The sequence below is a fragment of the Prosopis cineraria genome, unplaced genomic scaffold (genome assembly GCF_029017545.1).
Source record: "Prosopis cineraria cultivar Desert tree isolate PC_DT_omini unplaced genomic scaffold, ASM2901754v1 PC3, whole genome shotgun sequence".
NCBI classification, from domain to species: Eukaryota; Viridiplantae; Streptophyta; class Magnoliopsida; order Fabales; family Fabaceae; genus Prosopis; species Prosopis cineraria.
Window position 1 is genome coordinate 36989416 of NW_026555334.1, and position 16698 is coordinate 37006113.

The 16698-nt window shown below is 34.4% G+C and overlaps 2 protein-coding genes across 3 annotated transcripts; one reads left to right on the top strand and one right to left on the bottom strand.

Moving 5' to 3' along the window:
- Nucleotides 1-3162: 3162 nt before the first annotated feature.
- On the top strand, nucleotides 3163-10430 carry LOC129306107 (cationic amino acid transporter 2, vacuolar-like). Its single transcript, XM_054946472.1, has 14 exons — nucleotides 3163-3596; nucleotides 4116-4317; nucleotides 4418-4502; nucleotides 5073-5213; nucleotides 5603-5721; nucleotides 5805-5901; nucleotides 6026-6198; nucleotides 6305-6371; nucleotides 7056-7214; nucleotides 7729-7999; nucleotides 8306-8411; nucleotides 8733-8845; nucleotides 9283-9358; nucleotides 9877-10430. Exons 1-14 carry the CDS (start codon nucleotides 3437-3439, stop codon nucleotides 10031-10033), a joined length of 1926 nt encoding a protein of 641 aa, XP_054802447.1. The 5' UTR covers nucleotides 3163-3436; the 3' UTR covers nucleotides 10034-10430.
- A 1824-nt stretch (nucleotides 10431-12254) lies between these two features.
- LOC129306372 (replication factor C subunit 3) lies at nucleotides 12255-16252 on the bottom strand. 2 transcript variants are annotated; one of them, XM_054946928.1, is made up of 11 exons: nucleotides 16059-16252; nucleotides 15845-15955; nucleotides 15545-15577; nucleotides 14454-14622; nucleotides 14009-14190; nucleotides 13753-13889; nucleotides 13509-13607; nucleotides 13120-13189; nucleotides 12960-13034; nucleotides 12579-12624; nucleotides 12255-12481 (listed from the first exon to the last, which is right to left on the bottom strand). In XM_054946928.1, exons 1-11 carry the CDS (start codon nucleotides 16140-16142, stop codon nucleotides 12423-12425), a joined length of 1065 nt encoding a protein of 354 aa, XP_054802903.1. In that variant the 5' UTR covers nucleotides 16143-16252; the 3' UTR covers nucleotides 12255-12422. The 2 variants fall into 2 exon arrangements, with proteins under 2 accessions (XP_054802903.1, XP_054802905.1); XM_054946930.1 differs by lacking the exon at nucleotides 12255-12481 and having other exon boundaries at nucleotides 12603-12706.
- Between the last annotated feature and the right edge of the window lie 446 nt (nucleotides 16253-16698).

Here is a 16698-nt window from a genome sequence, read left to right on the forward strand (position 1 = left end):
AAAAATTTTCAAAGCTAATAACAAAACTTGTCATTTCACAAATAATTATTTGTTAAATTATCAATAGGGACTTGTTAAAAAATTTAATATAGAGTGGTTTTTATAAATATTTACTTGTTTTTATTACTAAAATTTTATAAGTCAAAAGCTTATAAAAACTTGTTATTTTACTAAAATTTTCTTGTCAAGCTATCAAGAAAATTTATAAAGCTAGTAACAGGGCCTGTCATTTCATAAATGGTTACTTGTTCAATTATTAACGAAGAATTGTTAAAGAAATTTGATATGAAGTGGTTTTTATAAATGTTCACTTGTTTTTATTACTAAAATTTTACATGTCAAAAACTTATAGAAACTTGTTATTTTGCTAAAATTTTTTTGTCAGGTTATCAAAATTTTTTTTCAAAAATTAATAATGGGACTTGTCATCTCACAAATGATTACTTGTTAAATTGCTTTTAGGAACTTATCATTCTTGATAATAAAAACAAGTAAGCATTTATAAAAATTAGTGCTTATTAAATTTTTTAATAAGTCCCATTAGTAGTTTAACAAATAGCTGTTTGTAAAATGATAAATAACTATTAAGTTATTGATAAGCATTGGCATGAAAAGTGGAAGGAAATTTTAAAATATAATAGGGCTTGTTATTTCACAAATGATCACTTGTTAAATTATTAATGAAAACTTGTCACAAAAATTTAATATAGAATGGTTTTTATAAATATTTATTTATTTTTATTGCTAGAATTTTACATGTTAAAAGCTCACAAGAACTTGTTATTTTATTAAAATTTTCTTATTAAATTATCAAGAGAAATTTTTCAAGTTAGTAACGGGGCCTGTCATTTACAAACGATTACTTGTTAAATTATTAAGAAAACTTGTCATTCCTGGTAATAAAAATAAATATGTATTTATAAAAATTAGTGCATAATAAATTTTTTAACAAGTCTTATTGGTAGTTTAACAAGTAACCATTTATAAAATGACAAGTAATCATTGAGCTTCTAATAAATGTTGGCATGAAAAGTGAAAAGACAGTTAAGTATATATATAAAATTTTACATTATACAATTGAAAAGATTTATTAACCTACTGACTAAGAGGACATGAGTTCAAACTAATCTTGACCATTTAAAAAAAAATAGTCTGCCTTCCTCATGGATTTGTTGATTGGCATCAAAACTTTTGCGGTTACGATTTTTGTTGTCGGAGTTCAAACAATCAGTCCGGTGGGATGGTCCGGCCACTGACGGCTAGTGGCTAAGGAGGTTTTTTAAGAAATTTGAGAGGCGATTACATCTTTTCAAGTTAAAAATTAATTATATTCTAACTTTTTAATACTGTAGCATAGTTTTAAAATTATTTAATATTTGCCTGTAAATACATTCCTCCAGCCGGTTGTAATTTTCCCATCTCTTTAATGCGGGAACTGCAGTGAATCAATCATTGGGGTAAAGACAAAATTCAATAAATGGATACATCTGTTTTCTTTCAATGCACGTCATTGATATGCCTTCCATGCCCAATCATGTAGCTTGCACAGGAGTATGGGGGAAGGAAGATCTCACTTTTTTTTATTTTCAATTACTTGAACGTATAAATTTAATTAGCTTCTTGAAATTTAATTTTCTAATTATTTTCAAATTTATGAAAATGGTTGGCGTAACTACACTACTACAGAAGGGAGACACACACACATATGAAACATTTTTAATTGGTGCTTGCCCTAAATATAAACTTGGAAGCATTTGAATTTTCTTCATTTCAAAGTCGTGTGCTTCATCGATACACGAGTGAATTATCATATTTTTTAATGAAAAAAAGTAAATTACTGTATTATTTTTTTGTTTCAAAATAGTTAGAATAAAACTAACTGATTAAGAGGTGAAAGATTTGACAGATAATAAAAATTTTGCACTGTAATTTTTTTAACCTATAAGTATTTTTTATTGAAGATCATTCTGTTCGAAGGCATTATTAGTTATTAAATGCAGGTATCTATTTTAATAGGAATTTGGCTTGCTATGTTATAAACTCCACTCACAAGTATCTTTTTATTAAATATAATCATATTTGAAGCATGGTTGAGCACTCCTTAAAACAGAAATTCAAACATTAATTTATTATAATTAAAATGACTACGTCTTTTCACTAAATTTAAAATCGTTATCATTGCCCTTGTCATCACTCAATCTATGCTTTTAAATTAGACAATATATTTCTTCAAAAAAAAAAGATAATATATTGCATCAAAGTAATTAAATAATATAAAGATCAATCTCTTTGTTAATTAGCATGCATAATTTTTAATTGATCTATTTTAATAACACGTCTCTCACAATAAAAGTTTGAAAAAAAAATACCTTTTAATGCTAATTTAAAATTTTAATTGCAATGTTCCAAAAAGAATATTTCCTTAACTATTCATATTTAAGTCTAAGCACTATGCATTCCCCAACGCTATCCATTTAAATTTATATTTTCAAATCTTTGTGGCCATAAAGATTCCATTACCACCGCCCAACTGACGCATTCGGCATTTCACATGGAAGCCGCAAAATGTTTTTATAATAATACTAATATATATTAGATTCAGATTCATTTTGTAAATATTTTTAAGAGAACTAGTAAGATATTGTATCGCACTGCAAAAAAAAAAAAAAGCATACATACATTTATTAAAATCTAATGAGAATTTTTTTAGATAATATCTTAATGACCGCCACCGGAAACAAGAATGATAATCAATTAATCATCCGCGATCTTCGTGCCACATGCATACTACGGCCTTATCTACCATCCGTCACCAATTTTACATTTCATTTTCACTCTGATTCAAAGCATAATTAATGAAGAGATTGGTACTGTACATCTATTTGCAAGCGGGCCGCATCAGAGTCCTGCCTATACCTTTTCCCCAATCCAAGATTGGGCCCGGCGCAATTCTCTCCCTTGGGCCTTGGCCATTAGTCCCTTCGCACCATTTTACGATACGCAATTCAGAGATCCCAAATTCCAGTGCTGTCGTCATGCACGTGTGATTGCGACTACGCACAGTGGCAGGCCAAGAATCGAGGTATACCGGGCAGCGTACCATTTCTGCCCACGGGCACCCCGGGCAGCTCACCCTTCCATCCGCAATGCTGCACGCGCTTTTTTCCCTCCAACTCCGTCCCGGTTTGGTATTATTATGAGGATGAGTCGTTCAATAAGAAGACTATTTTAGAACGATAACGACTTGGACATAGCTCAGCCAACGGAATTATTGTTCCTTTTTCCTTCAGGAGCGGGGAGAATTACTTGTTCTCTCTGAATCTGCCCGCTTCCTCCCTTTCATACCAATAGTGTCAAGCACACCAGTGGATTTCGCTGGGAGCGCGGGCAGATTTTCGGAGAAGTCGCAGTTGGGTGAAGTCTTGTCGGGTTCTTCATGGGTGTCTCGATAGATCCACAAGAGTGTGGTAAAAGTGGCGGAAAGGGTTCATGGAGTTCATTGAATTTCTTGACTAGGAGGAAAAGGGTGGATTCTGATAAGAAGTCTGATAATCAGCTGGCCAAGGAGCTGTCTGTTCCCCATCTGATTGCTATTGGTAATTGTCTCTTAAAATGTTTCTGTTTTGAATCATCTTTTTATCTCGGCAGTTTTTTTTTTTTCAATTCTCCGGGAATTTCGGTGTGCTTCTGCTGTGAATACGTTTGGATCTGTTCCTGATCAGCCACTGGATGTTATATGTGAATCGTTTTTACTTTGTTTGACTGACCGAAGTTGTGGGACTTCAATCTTCTCCCCTCTTTCTCTCGTTGATCGTTTATGGAATCTTGCCCCTACTCTTAGCCACTCCTGAAAATCTAGCAGGCTTGAGCTCGGAGATACCCTTTTTCTTTTGATCTCGGTAATCAGCTTGTGGTTCCTTTCGTGTTTGATACCGTTTCTTCCTTTCTGTGTGACCGATAGTAGCTCCATTAGAGAGAAATTAGCGAGCTACTGTACTGAATTTCGTCTTCTCTGCTGTTTCATCATTGCGCCTTGAGCTTTGATCCCTCCCTATCTCAAATGAAGCCTAAATTCCTTACCTAATTGCAAGTTGACATATCGTTGCTTTGATTAGGTGTCGGTGCTACAATTGGTGCTGGCGTCTATGTTCTTGTTGGTACTGTTGCTCGAGAGCATTCTGGTCCAGCCTTGGTGTTTTCTTTTCTAATAGCTGGAATAGCAGCTGGTCTTTCAGCTTTTTGCTATGCAGAGCTGGCTAGTCGTTGTCCTTCTGCTGGGAGTGCATATCACTACTCATACATATGTGTTGGGGAAGGGTATTTTCTTGTACCCTTACATAGATGATTCTCTTGTTATATTGACGATTTTCATCCTTGTGTTCGTTTTTGCCCTCCTAAATGATTGCTTTGTTTGTAGTGTTGCTTGGTTAATTGGATGGGCCTTGATACTGGAGTATACAATTAGTGGAGCTGCTGTTGCTCGGGGCATATCCCCCAATATGGTTCGCTGCTCTCTTTAACTCTTATAGTCAGTTAGTTGTCTGTCCATATATGACCTTAAGGAGATGGGTGCATAAACTTTTCTCCCCCTTGGCTGATAGACGGGGCAGATAAACTTATTTGAGAAGTTGGTGGAATGGTTTGCCTTTCCCCTCTCAGTCTGTGGAATATGAATTGGATAATGAATATCTTTCATTCAGTTAGCCAAATAGAGTGAGGTGAAAAGGGAATACAGGGAAATGCTATGTTTAAGGTTCTCATTAGTGTAGTTAATGAATTGCATTATTAAATTTCATTTTTCTTAAATTAGTAAATTGACTATTCAGATGTTCCGGCTACTTGATGCCCATTTAAACGCTTGAAATTATTGTATTGTCAGAATTGTGTGAAATGCTCCCCGAGTGTAGGAAATACTATTTACCGTCTTCACTTTTCTTATTTGATGTTGAACTTCTATTGGGCATCATTTATAGATGATCTGTATAGTTTTATCATCAGATTCATCTGTTCAACCAGCTAGTCAGATTTCTCAATCTAATTATTTACGTCCAACATTTTTTTTAATCTATCAGGCTGCTCTTTTTGGAGGTCCGGACAGTTTGCCCATCTTTTTAGACCGTCAGCATGTTCCTGGAATTGATATTGTTGTGGATCCATGTGCGGCCATTTTAGTGCTTATAATTACTGGTCTTTTATGCCTTGGGATTAAGGAGGTATGTTGATATTATAATCTTTGTTTTCATCTACTGCTAATTTCTCGTGCACTTGAGTATTTTTACACCATTTTCATTCACAGTGCTTTTTATACCTACTTTTAAACTAATGTATGAAGTCAAATTATGTAAGCAAATTTTTTAACAAAATAGAGGTTTAAAACTGATGAATGCAATGGTGTAAAGAGATGCACAACTATTAAACTTGTGCTGGCGTACTCTGATCCATTCACCTAATCTCTGTCGTTTGTTTTATTTTCTTTTGAAATTAATTAGGGAATAAATATTTGGCATTAAGAATTGGTGCACAACTCTCATCACTAGCCCTCCAAATGAAAGGGACTTGACTTATTTTTTGAACATATCTTTGAACACTTAAATATTTGCAGAGTACGTTGATACAAGGCATAATCACATCAGTGAACGTATGTGCTTTGGTTTTTGTCGTAGTAGCTGGTGGTTACCTGGGATTCAAATCTGGATGGGTTGGATATGACGTTCCTACAGGGTACTTCCAAGCTTGTCATTCACGTCCCCATGCATGTTTGATCTTTCATTAATTAATGAATACATGACTATGTACTTTGATAGGTACTTTCCCTTTGGCGTAGATGGAATGCTTGCTGGCTCTGCAACTGTTTTCTTTGCATATATTGGTTTTGATGCCGTTGCCAGCACCGCTGAAGAGGTATATCTGACAATTCATATTATTATTATTTATTTAGTTTTGGATTGTAAATGTCATTAATTCTTCCATAGCTTGTAGTATATCCTTGAGTTTAACCATTGTAATAACATTTTTTTCTCAACAGGTGGAAAATCCTCAACGAGATTTGCCACTTGGTATTGGGGCTTCATTGTTTGTTTGTTGTGCATTGTATATGATGGTCTCCATTGTCGTCCTCGGTTTAGTGCCTTATTATGCAATCGATCCAGACACCCCCATATCTTCTGCATTTGCTAACCATGGGATGCAATGGGCAGCGTGAGTGTATTATTTAGCAATTCTATGGTTCTGAGTCTACATTAATTTTGGACGACAGAATAGATATTATAGTTGCCAAAGTCACATTTCCTGATTGTGATTGCAGTTACATAATAAATGCTGGAGCTTTTACCGCTCTCTGCGCATCGTTGATGGGTGGTATACTTCCCCAGGTAAGTTAATGGGAACTTTTTTATGCTCTTTTTGTGCATTGAATTGTGTATTTCTTGAGTTTATTCTTGAATATGAAATTTTAAGCAAATATGTTAACTCTAAATATATAATCAAATACTCAATTGACATAAAGTTTCTACCATACACGTCGGTAAGGTTCAACTATATTTTCAGTCGAAAAATTGTTACATATTGAGGAAGCACTTACTAAAATTGGAGTTATGAGGTATATAAATTTTTGTGAATTTAGGCTAGGGTTTAGAATTTGTGTCGGACAAATTCCAAATGCCAAATTATCTTAATAATGATGCCTAAAATGTGTAGGTTATATGTATTTTCTATTTCTTGAGCCCTGTATTGGTTGGCTTGAAATGAATTTTAGATGATTAAATGAAACTTGACCCAAATGTGCTGCAGCTGGTGCGAGAACTTATGAAATGAGTATTTCTATGCGCCCAGTGCTTAAATTTTCCTACGATTAAAATCCTGGCTCAGGAGAAGCACTAGGCGCATTCTGCAGTTAATTATTGAGATCGCCATAATGCGAGTATAAGATACATTGCTTCTTTCTTGTTTCAGTTCTATTGCGTATAGCAGTTAACAAATTTGTTCCCCTTATCCTTGGGTGTTTTCTATTTTCCTTGTAAAATTATGAATGGAAGTAACTTTTTAATTATTTTCAGCCACGAATCTTGATGGCTATGGCAAGGGATGGCCTTCTGCCATCATTTTTTTCAGACGTAAATAAGCGCAGCCATGTTCCAGTTAAGAGCACATTGGCTACTGGCCTTTTTGCTGCAATCTTGGCATTTGTCATGGATGTCTCTCAGCTAGCTGGGATGGTAAGTCCACTTAATCGACAGCGTGGATCCATGATCTTATATCTATTTGATCAAATTTCAGTTTGACATGTACTGTGTGCTCGTAAATAGTAGGGTGGGGTAATATACAGGTCATGTCATGACCAAGAAGATAATTCTTCAGTTCCAAGTATACAGTGCATATATCTTTAAATTAGACATTAATCACCATAATGGTGCTGAATCCTGTCCACATAGTTAGAGTCTTGTTAGATTTCAGAAACAATTTTGGTAGAACAGTGAAACTAATCTGGAACAGCCATTGACTTTTCTATTGAGCTTCCCTCAAGGCAATCTTTAACTCTCTTTTTAATGTATAAAAGTTAAAACAATCAGGAGTCATGGGATGCAGATTATGATAGATGTGCACTCTCGGCTAAGATTATTGTGACTGAATACAAGTTGTTTCTTGATAGGTTCTTCGAACACCATATACTTAGGACGTTGTTACTGTCTTGAATGTATATATAACATGTATTTGACTTGTCTCCCGCAGGTTAGTGTGGGTACGCTTCTTGCATTTACCGTGGTAGCAATATCTATATTAGTCCTTAGATATATGCCTCCAAAAGAAATCCCACTACCACCCTCTCTCCAGGATTCAGTTGATTATGTTTCATTGGGGTATGATTGGAGCAGTAAAGAGACGAACGAAAGAGATGCAGAAGCAAATATTGGTACTTCTGATAACACCAAACTTTTGGTTGTCAAAGAGGATGCATCAATTGAGTATCCTCTTATTCCTAAACAGCTTGCCATAGGAAACTGTGAGTTATGCCTTTCCTTTTCTTTTACCAATCTCTCTATTATAAAGTAATAAAAGAATTGGTTATGCTTGATGACAGATGGAAAATAAAAATAAAAATTTTGTCCGGCAGTATAGCCAAAAATGTCAGAGTAAAATGTAAATTTATCTATCAGGGTCTATTAGACATGTTTCTTTGGTAACTAACACCAAAATACTCTTGCCAAATTTGTCACTAATTATTGTGATTTCATGTTATTCTTTCCTTTCTTTCTGTCATTTGTCATCTGTTGTTATTCTCCTTACTGCCATTTGTTGATGGGTGCAGATGTTAATGAAAGTAATCGGCGAAAAATTGTTGGGTGGATTATAGCATCCACTTGCTTAGGGGTGTTTGTCCTCACATATACAGCTTCAAATATAAGTCTTCCCAGGTGGGTTTATAGGGAGATTGCCGTTTCATTCTCCAAGCAGTCATGCTTTACATAATGATGTTTTTTTAAAAAAAAAAAAATCAATTCCATAGAGAATTCTGCTGCTGATTTTCAATGCAAAGTAAGTGGATCTTTCAAGGACTTGGCCTTACCCTTCGGGTAGGCTATGGATTGATGATATACATGATAATTAATACATCAGTTACAATGGGGTTTGAGTGCAGAATCATGTTGCATCCGCATCATCAACGTTTGTCCTGTCATTCCGGTATGCTTTGGTGTTTTTGCTTGCTTACAGAGTTGTGCATTTGCTGTTTCCAGCTCTCTTCGTTACACATTGTGTGGGATTAGTGGCATCCTTCTTCTGTCTGGCCTGGTATTCCTAACCTGTATAAACCAAGATGATGCAAGACACAACTTTGGGCACTCTGGAGGTATGGCTTACTTCCATCCTTGATAAATTTTTGTGGATAGTGTGAGTTGGGGTTTCATTGCTGTGCAACTACTCTAGACATCTATGCAGAGATATGTATCCTGTACTGGCCCAAAACGGGGGGAAAAAAACAGGTGTAGATAGCTAACGTCTTGGCTGCAAATCCTGTTTACTGACCAGGATGCTGTAGCAGATATCAGAATGAAGGATGGATTTATTAATATTATGAATCAGACTCCATCTAAATAAATCTCTTAAATCTTTCTTAATTTGTTCTAGTTTTTCTGGTTTGGATCCGAATCTCACTGAAGTTTGATGCGTGGTTGTGTTATACAAGATAGGAATAATTCCTCTCGATAAGAGCACCGTGAAGCGGTGGCTAAATTATGAGAACGAACCAAGTGTGAGACAATAGCTGTTTTGTTGATCTCTTTACAGGTTTCATTTGCCCATTCGTGCCTCTGCTGCCTATACTTTGCATTCTCATCAATTGTTACTTGCTTATTAATCTTGGGTAAGTGCTAACATTCAATCTTCGAAACTTATCTGTCAAAGCTTTGAATTGGATGAGGGTATCAATGCTGGAAAGTTACGTTAGGTTTTTCTGCTGCTATGTCATCTTGAAACAGGAGGGATGATTCGATTTTAACTTCTATTTAGTTCCAAAAGAAAGTCTTTTTTATGACCCATTTTTATAATAGAAAAATCAAATTTTATTGCCACTGAATATAGATGGAATTACTTGGAGGAACCAAAATGACAAGCTTTTTGTTAACTAGGAATTTACATGGAACTATACCGTTCAGTTTGTTTCAAGTCTTTGCATGGTAGTTTACATGTTCTAATATTTTTAATCTAAAACGAACAAAAAGTCCCTGCCCTAAAATAAAATTGCACTTGAATAATATACGAGAGAGTGCGGAGGGGCAAAAGACATGTCTACTGTATTTAGTGGACTTAATAGTGATAGGTTCAGTATAGTTTCTTGAAGGGGAAATTGCATGATTTGGCTAATTAGTGTTTTTGTCACAGGGCGGCAACGTGGGCTCGTGTTTCCGTCTGGCTGTTAATAGGAGCGCTTGTTTATTTGTTCTATGGTCGAACCCACAGCTCTTTAAATGATGCACTGTATGTGCGGGCAACTCCTGCGGATAAAATCCATCGGACCCGTGAAAGATATGTGGCTTAATCTCGGTGCATGATATTTGTTAAGCCACCCACAAACCCCAATACGTGGAGCGCGTTTGCAGCTTAAGATGAAGAATCATGGCCGCTTCACAAGTTGTATATGCAATCCCTGTACAGGAAACGCACCTCAAGCCCCTAGGATTAAGAGGTTTACTTCTAGAGAAGAGTGTAGTTGCATGCTTCAAATTACAGCCCCACTTCTTCTAGTACTTTTATGTATTGACAATGCACTTGCTATCTTTGTGTGATGGTGGGTGGTGGGGATCTGGGGCTAGCTCCACTTCAAACAATGTATAGATATACGATGTGTGTACATATATATTAGGTACTCGTTTAGATTTTAGTGGAGTGTAATAAATTATGAAAATGATTAATTAAATGATAGATTTTAATAATAATTGATTATATTATAACACAATTTATTTGGATATTTTTTTTAAATTAATCTTAATAGAATAAAAAATATTTGAATAATTTATTTAGAATTAATTTTATTTGTTTAAATTAATGTGAAGGACATTACCTTTTAAAATTAAATTATTAATAAATTTTAATTTAATATTATTAAAATTGATACATTTTATTTAAAAAGTAAAATATACTATATTACAAATTTAATTAATTAAAAAGTTTAAATTATATTAATATTAACATTTAAATTTACGTAAATAAGTAACTCAATATATCTTAGTTAAGATAAATTTAATAGAAGGGAAAGATTTAATTTTTAAATATCAAACATCAATTTTACAATAATTAATGAAAATGATAATATATAAATTAATCTTTAATGACATTATAGATATGAGTTGTATCTAACAAAGATGTTAGGCATTATCTTAAAATTTTAGCAACATAAAAAATATAGTAATGTAACAAATGATGCAAAATCTCTCTCTCTCTCTCTCTCTAGATCTTTATAATAATCTTTGTAATGATCCTAAATTTTAAATTAAATTAAATTAATTTTTTTATCAATTAATATTTTATTTGAATAATTGAATTTGAATTAGTTTTATAGTAAATGTTAAGTGAAAGATGATGATTAACAGGAATTTATGCCAACAACTTTTTTAAATATCTAAAATTTAAATTTTATTAAGGAAAAAAAAAAAGAAGAGAAGAGAGTTTAATTTTATTTTTATTTAATATTATGCCTTTTTATAATTTTTTCTTGAATCTTTTTTGTAATTTCTCCCACCACTTTTGATCAACTTTTGGCAAAAAGCTCATTAAGAGAGCTTACAGAAACATGCACGTTTAAGCCAATAATCGATTTTTAACTTTTTTTAACTGTTTGGATAGCTTGGCCCAAAAAATTAATTTTAGGTTATTTAATTAATTTCGGCCCTTAACCGAATACACAGTAATGTGAGATTGATTGGCCCACTAGCTCTAAATCGGAACGTGATAGAAATCATACTCTCTATTCGCTCCGCATGTTGCAATGAGAACAGTATGGTGGAGATTTCAAAGAGAAATTTGCAGTTAAACGTAGGCTTTGCAGCTGGGATTTCGAGAAGGGATCATGTGATTAAATAGAAGTTGACCGTAGCTTGGCGGTTAACCTTCCTTGGATTCAGCCTTTATGACTGAGATCCTAATGGGTCTACCAACGGTGAGAGTCTTCCTTCCGCACATTGGTTTCAGCTTTTATGATTGAGATTCTAATTGTTCTGCCTCTGCGGGTTACTAAGGAACCGAAAGGTGGTGAGCTCACAAGGAAGATAAAGTAGTAGCCATGGAGTCGATGAGTTGAACTACTTCAGTTCCAAAATGGCAGGGCATGCAGAATTATTTAGTGATTAAGAGTGTAGGTATGCGTTACTTGATACATATGGTCAGAATAAAAAAGATAAGGTAAAAATTCCAAATAATGTAGCATCTCAACTATAAAACAATTATTATTAATTAAACATTTTTATGTTTTTGTTTTTGTTCTTGATCTTTTATAAAGATCAATAATTCATGTGTTTGTGAATTAACTTCAACAGATTCGATCACGATTTGATCGCAACTCAAGCAGTAAACTCTAACTGAGGCTTTCACCAATCCAGTCTTCGATTTTCACAACACTAAATTCAATTAGGAGGAAGAAGAGTGACAAGAGAGTAAAACGGATAAATACTTCTAACTTTAGTTAGCCATAAAAAATCATGATCTAAATTATCAAATTTTTTAAATGTTACCAATTTACTATAAAACGTGGAAAAATGGATAGATAGTATCAATCATCAATAGAACTTAGAAGGGTAAATGTAAAGTTTGCACATTCCATATTGGGTAACACATTGCGAAAATATAGTGATAAATTCTACAAATAATACTAGGTACAAAACTTACGTCCACCACATTAAACATGTTGAATGAACAGAACCATAATCTAGTATTCAGCCAAATGTCGCAATTAGGAAGGCTTTATAAACGCTCATGAATTTAGCCACAAATGCTGCAAATTTGAACATACAAAACACAGAATGGGTCAGCAGCTCAAATTCATACTGAATGTCCCATCAATAAACAAGTGCACGTTCAGGCCAAAATACCTTCAATGTGGAAGATGGCCTTCTGTCCAAGACGCATTCTATGCTCCTGGTCCAATATGGTAGAAGAATCAGAGGAAACGGTACTAGAAAATGGCTGGAGAAACTAGCTAATTCCAAGCCCATATGGACTAAAAAAAAATAATAGCAATATTAAATAAAGCAGACAGAGTGCATTAAGAAGACGGACACCAATATGAACAATGACAACAAATTCCGTAGGAGTTGCATTGTGTTCGATAAAAATGTCACAAGAATCTTACAAAATTGAATTGAACCAGCAAAATACTTGCAGAAGACAAATTAGGTATGAAGATCTCAAGAAACAGACATAAACGTGAAATTCAGATGCCAATATTAAATAAACGATTATAATACACTCACATAATAAGCCGCCCAATGGCAGACCTCAAGCTTTAATTCTGCATCCAATTTCTTCAACAGTTCATAAAGAAGCCTCTGAGCCACCAAATACAAAATTTAAAGTCAAGTCGCGGTATGAAGATGATTTGGGATTGGCAACATTTTCTAAGATTGTATTAACCTTCAAGATGATCTCAGGAGGGATACAGTTGATTAAGAGCTCATACAATTTCCCTCGAACTTGAAACAACCTAAAGCATATGCCAATGAAAGAGACAGATAAATATATACATGCATGGAGAGATGTGAGATGCAACGCGGAAAATAAAGGCCACACAGATCACTTGTAAGCAATTGTGAAATCTGAGTTTTATCTCTATAATGGTAGCATATTAAGATAAGTTGACTCCACCATCAGATAGGCTATCCGTGAACCTGATCATTTATGCTGTTTGGTATGCAGGAATTTGCAAGGTTGAGAAGGAAATGTGACAGGAATGTTGTTAGTCAACAGAAACAATTTATTTCTCCTAAAATATTTGAACAGCAGTTAGCTATATCAAAGCAAACCTTTTTGGGCTTTGTTCTTTCATTATGTCAGATGCAATTTCAGAAATATATTCCTCCCAATCCATTGGTGGTATTGTTTGCTTGCTACTGAAAGGATACCTACAAGTCATATGACAGTAAGAAAAATAGGGAGTGGTCCATAGTTTGATGATCCATATTTACAGTAGTACATTAAAAGTAGATCTCGATTTACAACCATGGCAGTGCATCTATTAAAAAAAGGGATGCTTAACACGGAGCTTACTGTTGGACACGGCAAGTTTCAAAAGACAATATGGCCCGCCTTAGGTTCCGATTTGATTTCTCTGCTATGCGAGCAGCAAATCCAGAAGGAAGTTGCAGCCCTTCTTTCTTTCCAATGAACTCCAATGCTCTAACTATCTGGCAAATAGATCTTGCACAGATTATTATAAGAGGCACAATGACACTACTGCCAGAATCACAGCAATTTTCCTAATTGTAACATGATCCATTGCAGCACAGGTTACAAATTTACTGACCTGCTCTTCACTTGGTGCATTTATTCGCACATTTAAACAGCGAGAGCAGATTGCTTCTGTAACTCTTGAAGAACTATTGCAGCATAGAATTAACCTGCAATAAGCGCTGTATTTCTCCATTGTTCTGCGCAGAGAATGCTGAGCTTCTCTAGAGAGTTTGTCAACCTCATTGAGCACTAGTACTGATATGGCACAGAATCAGATATTGTAAGTAAACAAACAGTAAGAACACAAGCGGAAAGGTAAAGACCAGGGGTTGTAATTATTGCAGTTATTTTACAAGCCTTGGACAGAGGTTGGCTAGCTTATAAATGAATTAATCACTACAAAATAAAAGCACCAACACCCAGATGCAATAGACTCTAAACTATTTAATAACAGTGCAAGGTACCACTAGCATCTATTAACTAACTGACAATCAAATAATAAAACAACTGCTATTTACCTTTAAATCCTTTCTTCCCCTTGGTATCAATTGGTCTATTTTTAGCCATTTCCTTAATTACTTCTTGAACAATATATCTGTCCTGAAAGCCTGCATCACTGGGGCTCATTTCTATGTGATTGGCACTTGATAATGTTGTCAGCTCTATATCAATAGATCTACTTCCAGCCTGAAACCAATCTCAAATATTTACAAAAACTAAAAATAAAATGACAACAGTTCAGTTCACAGTGATGAATTGATCCAAACATTATTATAACTTATTCCTCAGCAGCCACAGGATGACAAGATATACAAGTCCTCCCTTATGGAGAATACATGATATTGAGATTAAAAGCAAGATAATCTCATATAACACTGGTATGGGTACAGTATACAGAAAAATGTGAGTGTATGTATGCGTGAGTATAAAATAATACATATAAAAGTACAAAATTTTTATTCATAACAAATAAATAAATAATATTTGCATGAAACGTAACAATTGCATTACAATAATATTGAAAAAAAAATGCATACTGATTCAACAGATAAAAATTAAAATACTAAAAAAAATCTTAAGACTAATTTAGTTGGGTTGTTTAATCTTCAATATATTGCTTGTCTTTTCACCTGACAACAGTCAAACCCAAGAAACGGGTCCAAACTCACCGAGCCTGTTTATAATCACTCTACCAGCCTCCAATGACCTAAAACCAACCGTGAAGAAAAAAGTTTAGGTTGCTTACCCATATCATCCTAGTCCCACATGGCACCAACTCAGCACCACAGGTTGGGGATTGGATATGTATGCACAATGGAATACACAATTCAGCATACCAAGAGGCACCCATATCCCCACATGCATGTAGCTGGGGAGGAGTGTGTGCTTGTTTGGTTATGCTTGTAGTTAATTGAAGACCATATATTTCACAGATCCGGATCATCTGCTCCTCCAAAGAGAGCAAATGATACTTTACATCTCAACCGTTCCTTTCATCACAATAAGCCACGTGATGAAACATATTCGGTAGTTTCTTTTGAAATTTTAGCAGCTTAGGTCACAACATAAATAATGCTCACGTCAATGAGAGAGAAAAAAAAAATCTTACATCCACTTTCCATGTCCTATTTTCCACCTTCACCTGCAATATAAATAGAGCTAATTCAGAAAGCAATAAAAGTGTAGGTTCAGGACATGCCAGGAGGGTTGTAACTTGTAATGAGAAAAACTATTTCTACTGAATAAACACAATAGACCAAAAGTTAGGCGCAAATTTCTTCATTTCACCTCCCACAAACCCGAAGAAACCCACTCAAAATATAGCTTCGTTTCATATACTCTCTTCAATTATCTCACTATGAAAAAGAATGAGAAACAGTAAAATGATAATTTAAGAAAAAATGTTGACCTTCTCGGCACTGTTCCCAAACATTTGTCGGAGAAGAGCCATGATTAGGGTTTTTTTGCCAGACCCTGGCGGGCCATAGAAAAGCAAATGCGGGCAATCCTGCTCCGTCACCTACATCAAGAATTACGAAGGTCACATAAAAAACCCTCAGAAATTAACCATACAAAGTGTACTGAAGAAGCTTAAATTGTGTTACAGGGAGAGAGTAGATAACCAGTTTCTTAAGATTTTGGGCGACTTCTTCGTGGACCACAATCTGGTCGAGGGTTTTGGGTCGATACTTATCTACCCACAACATGCTCTTGATCTTCGTCTACCTTCAGAAGGGCAGATACTGACGAGCGAGAAGAGCTCCTTTGGAGTCGGTACAGAGGGCAGAGTGGCGGGAAACACATCTCGCGCATCCTGGAGGGCTCCTTGTAGTGTAGGTTTTCTAATTAATTTAATTATTAAGTAATTGAATAAATTAGTCATGCTTAAGTCAAAACTCATTACCGTTTAACAATATCACTTTTTTTTTTTTTAATTTCATCACTAGATATCTTGAAAACCTGAGTATTATCACTCCTCACAAATGTGAGATTGTTATTATCAATGATAATTTTATGCGTGCTTTAAAAATATATTTGACATATTTACTTAATATAATTATATATTATATTAAATAATATCATATTAGATAGAGTTCAATTTTTTTAATGTCTTTTTAAATTTTTTTCTTTATTTATAATTATAATTAACACATACAATTTTCCATACTCAACACATTAACCAATATAAGAATAAAAATATAAAAATATCTTACATTTTAAACTAACAGTAACTTATAAAAAATGTCATATCTTATAAATAGG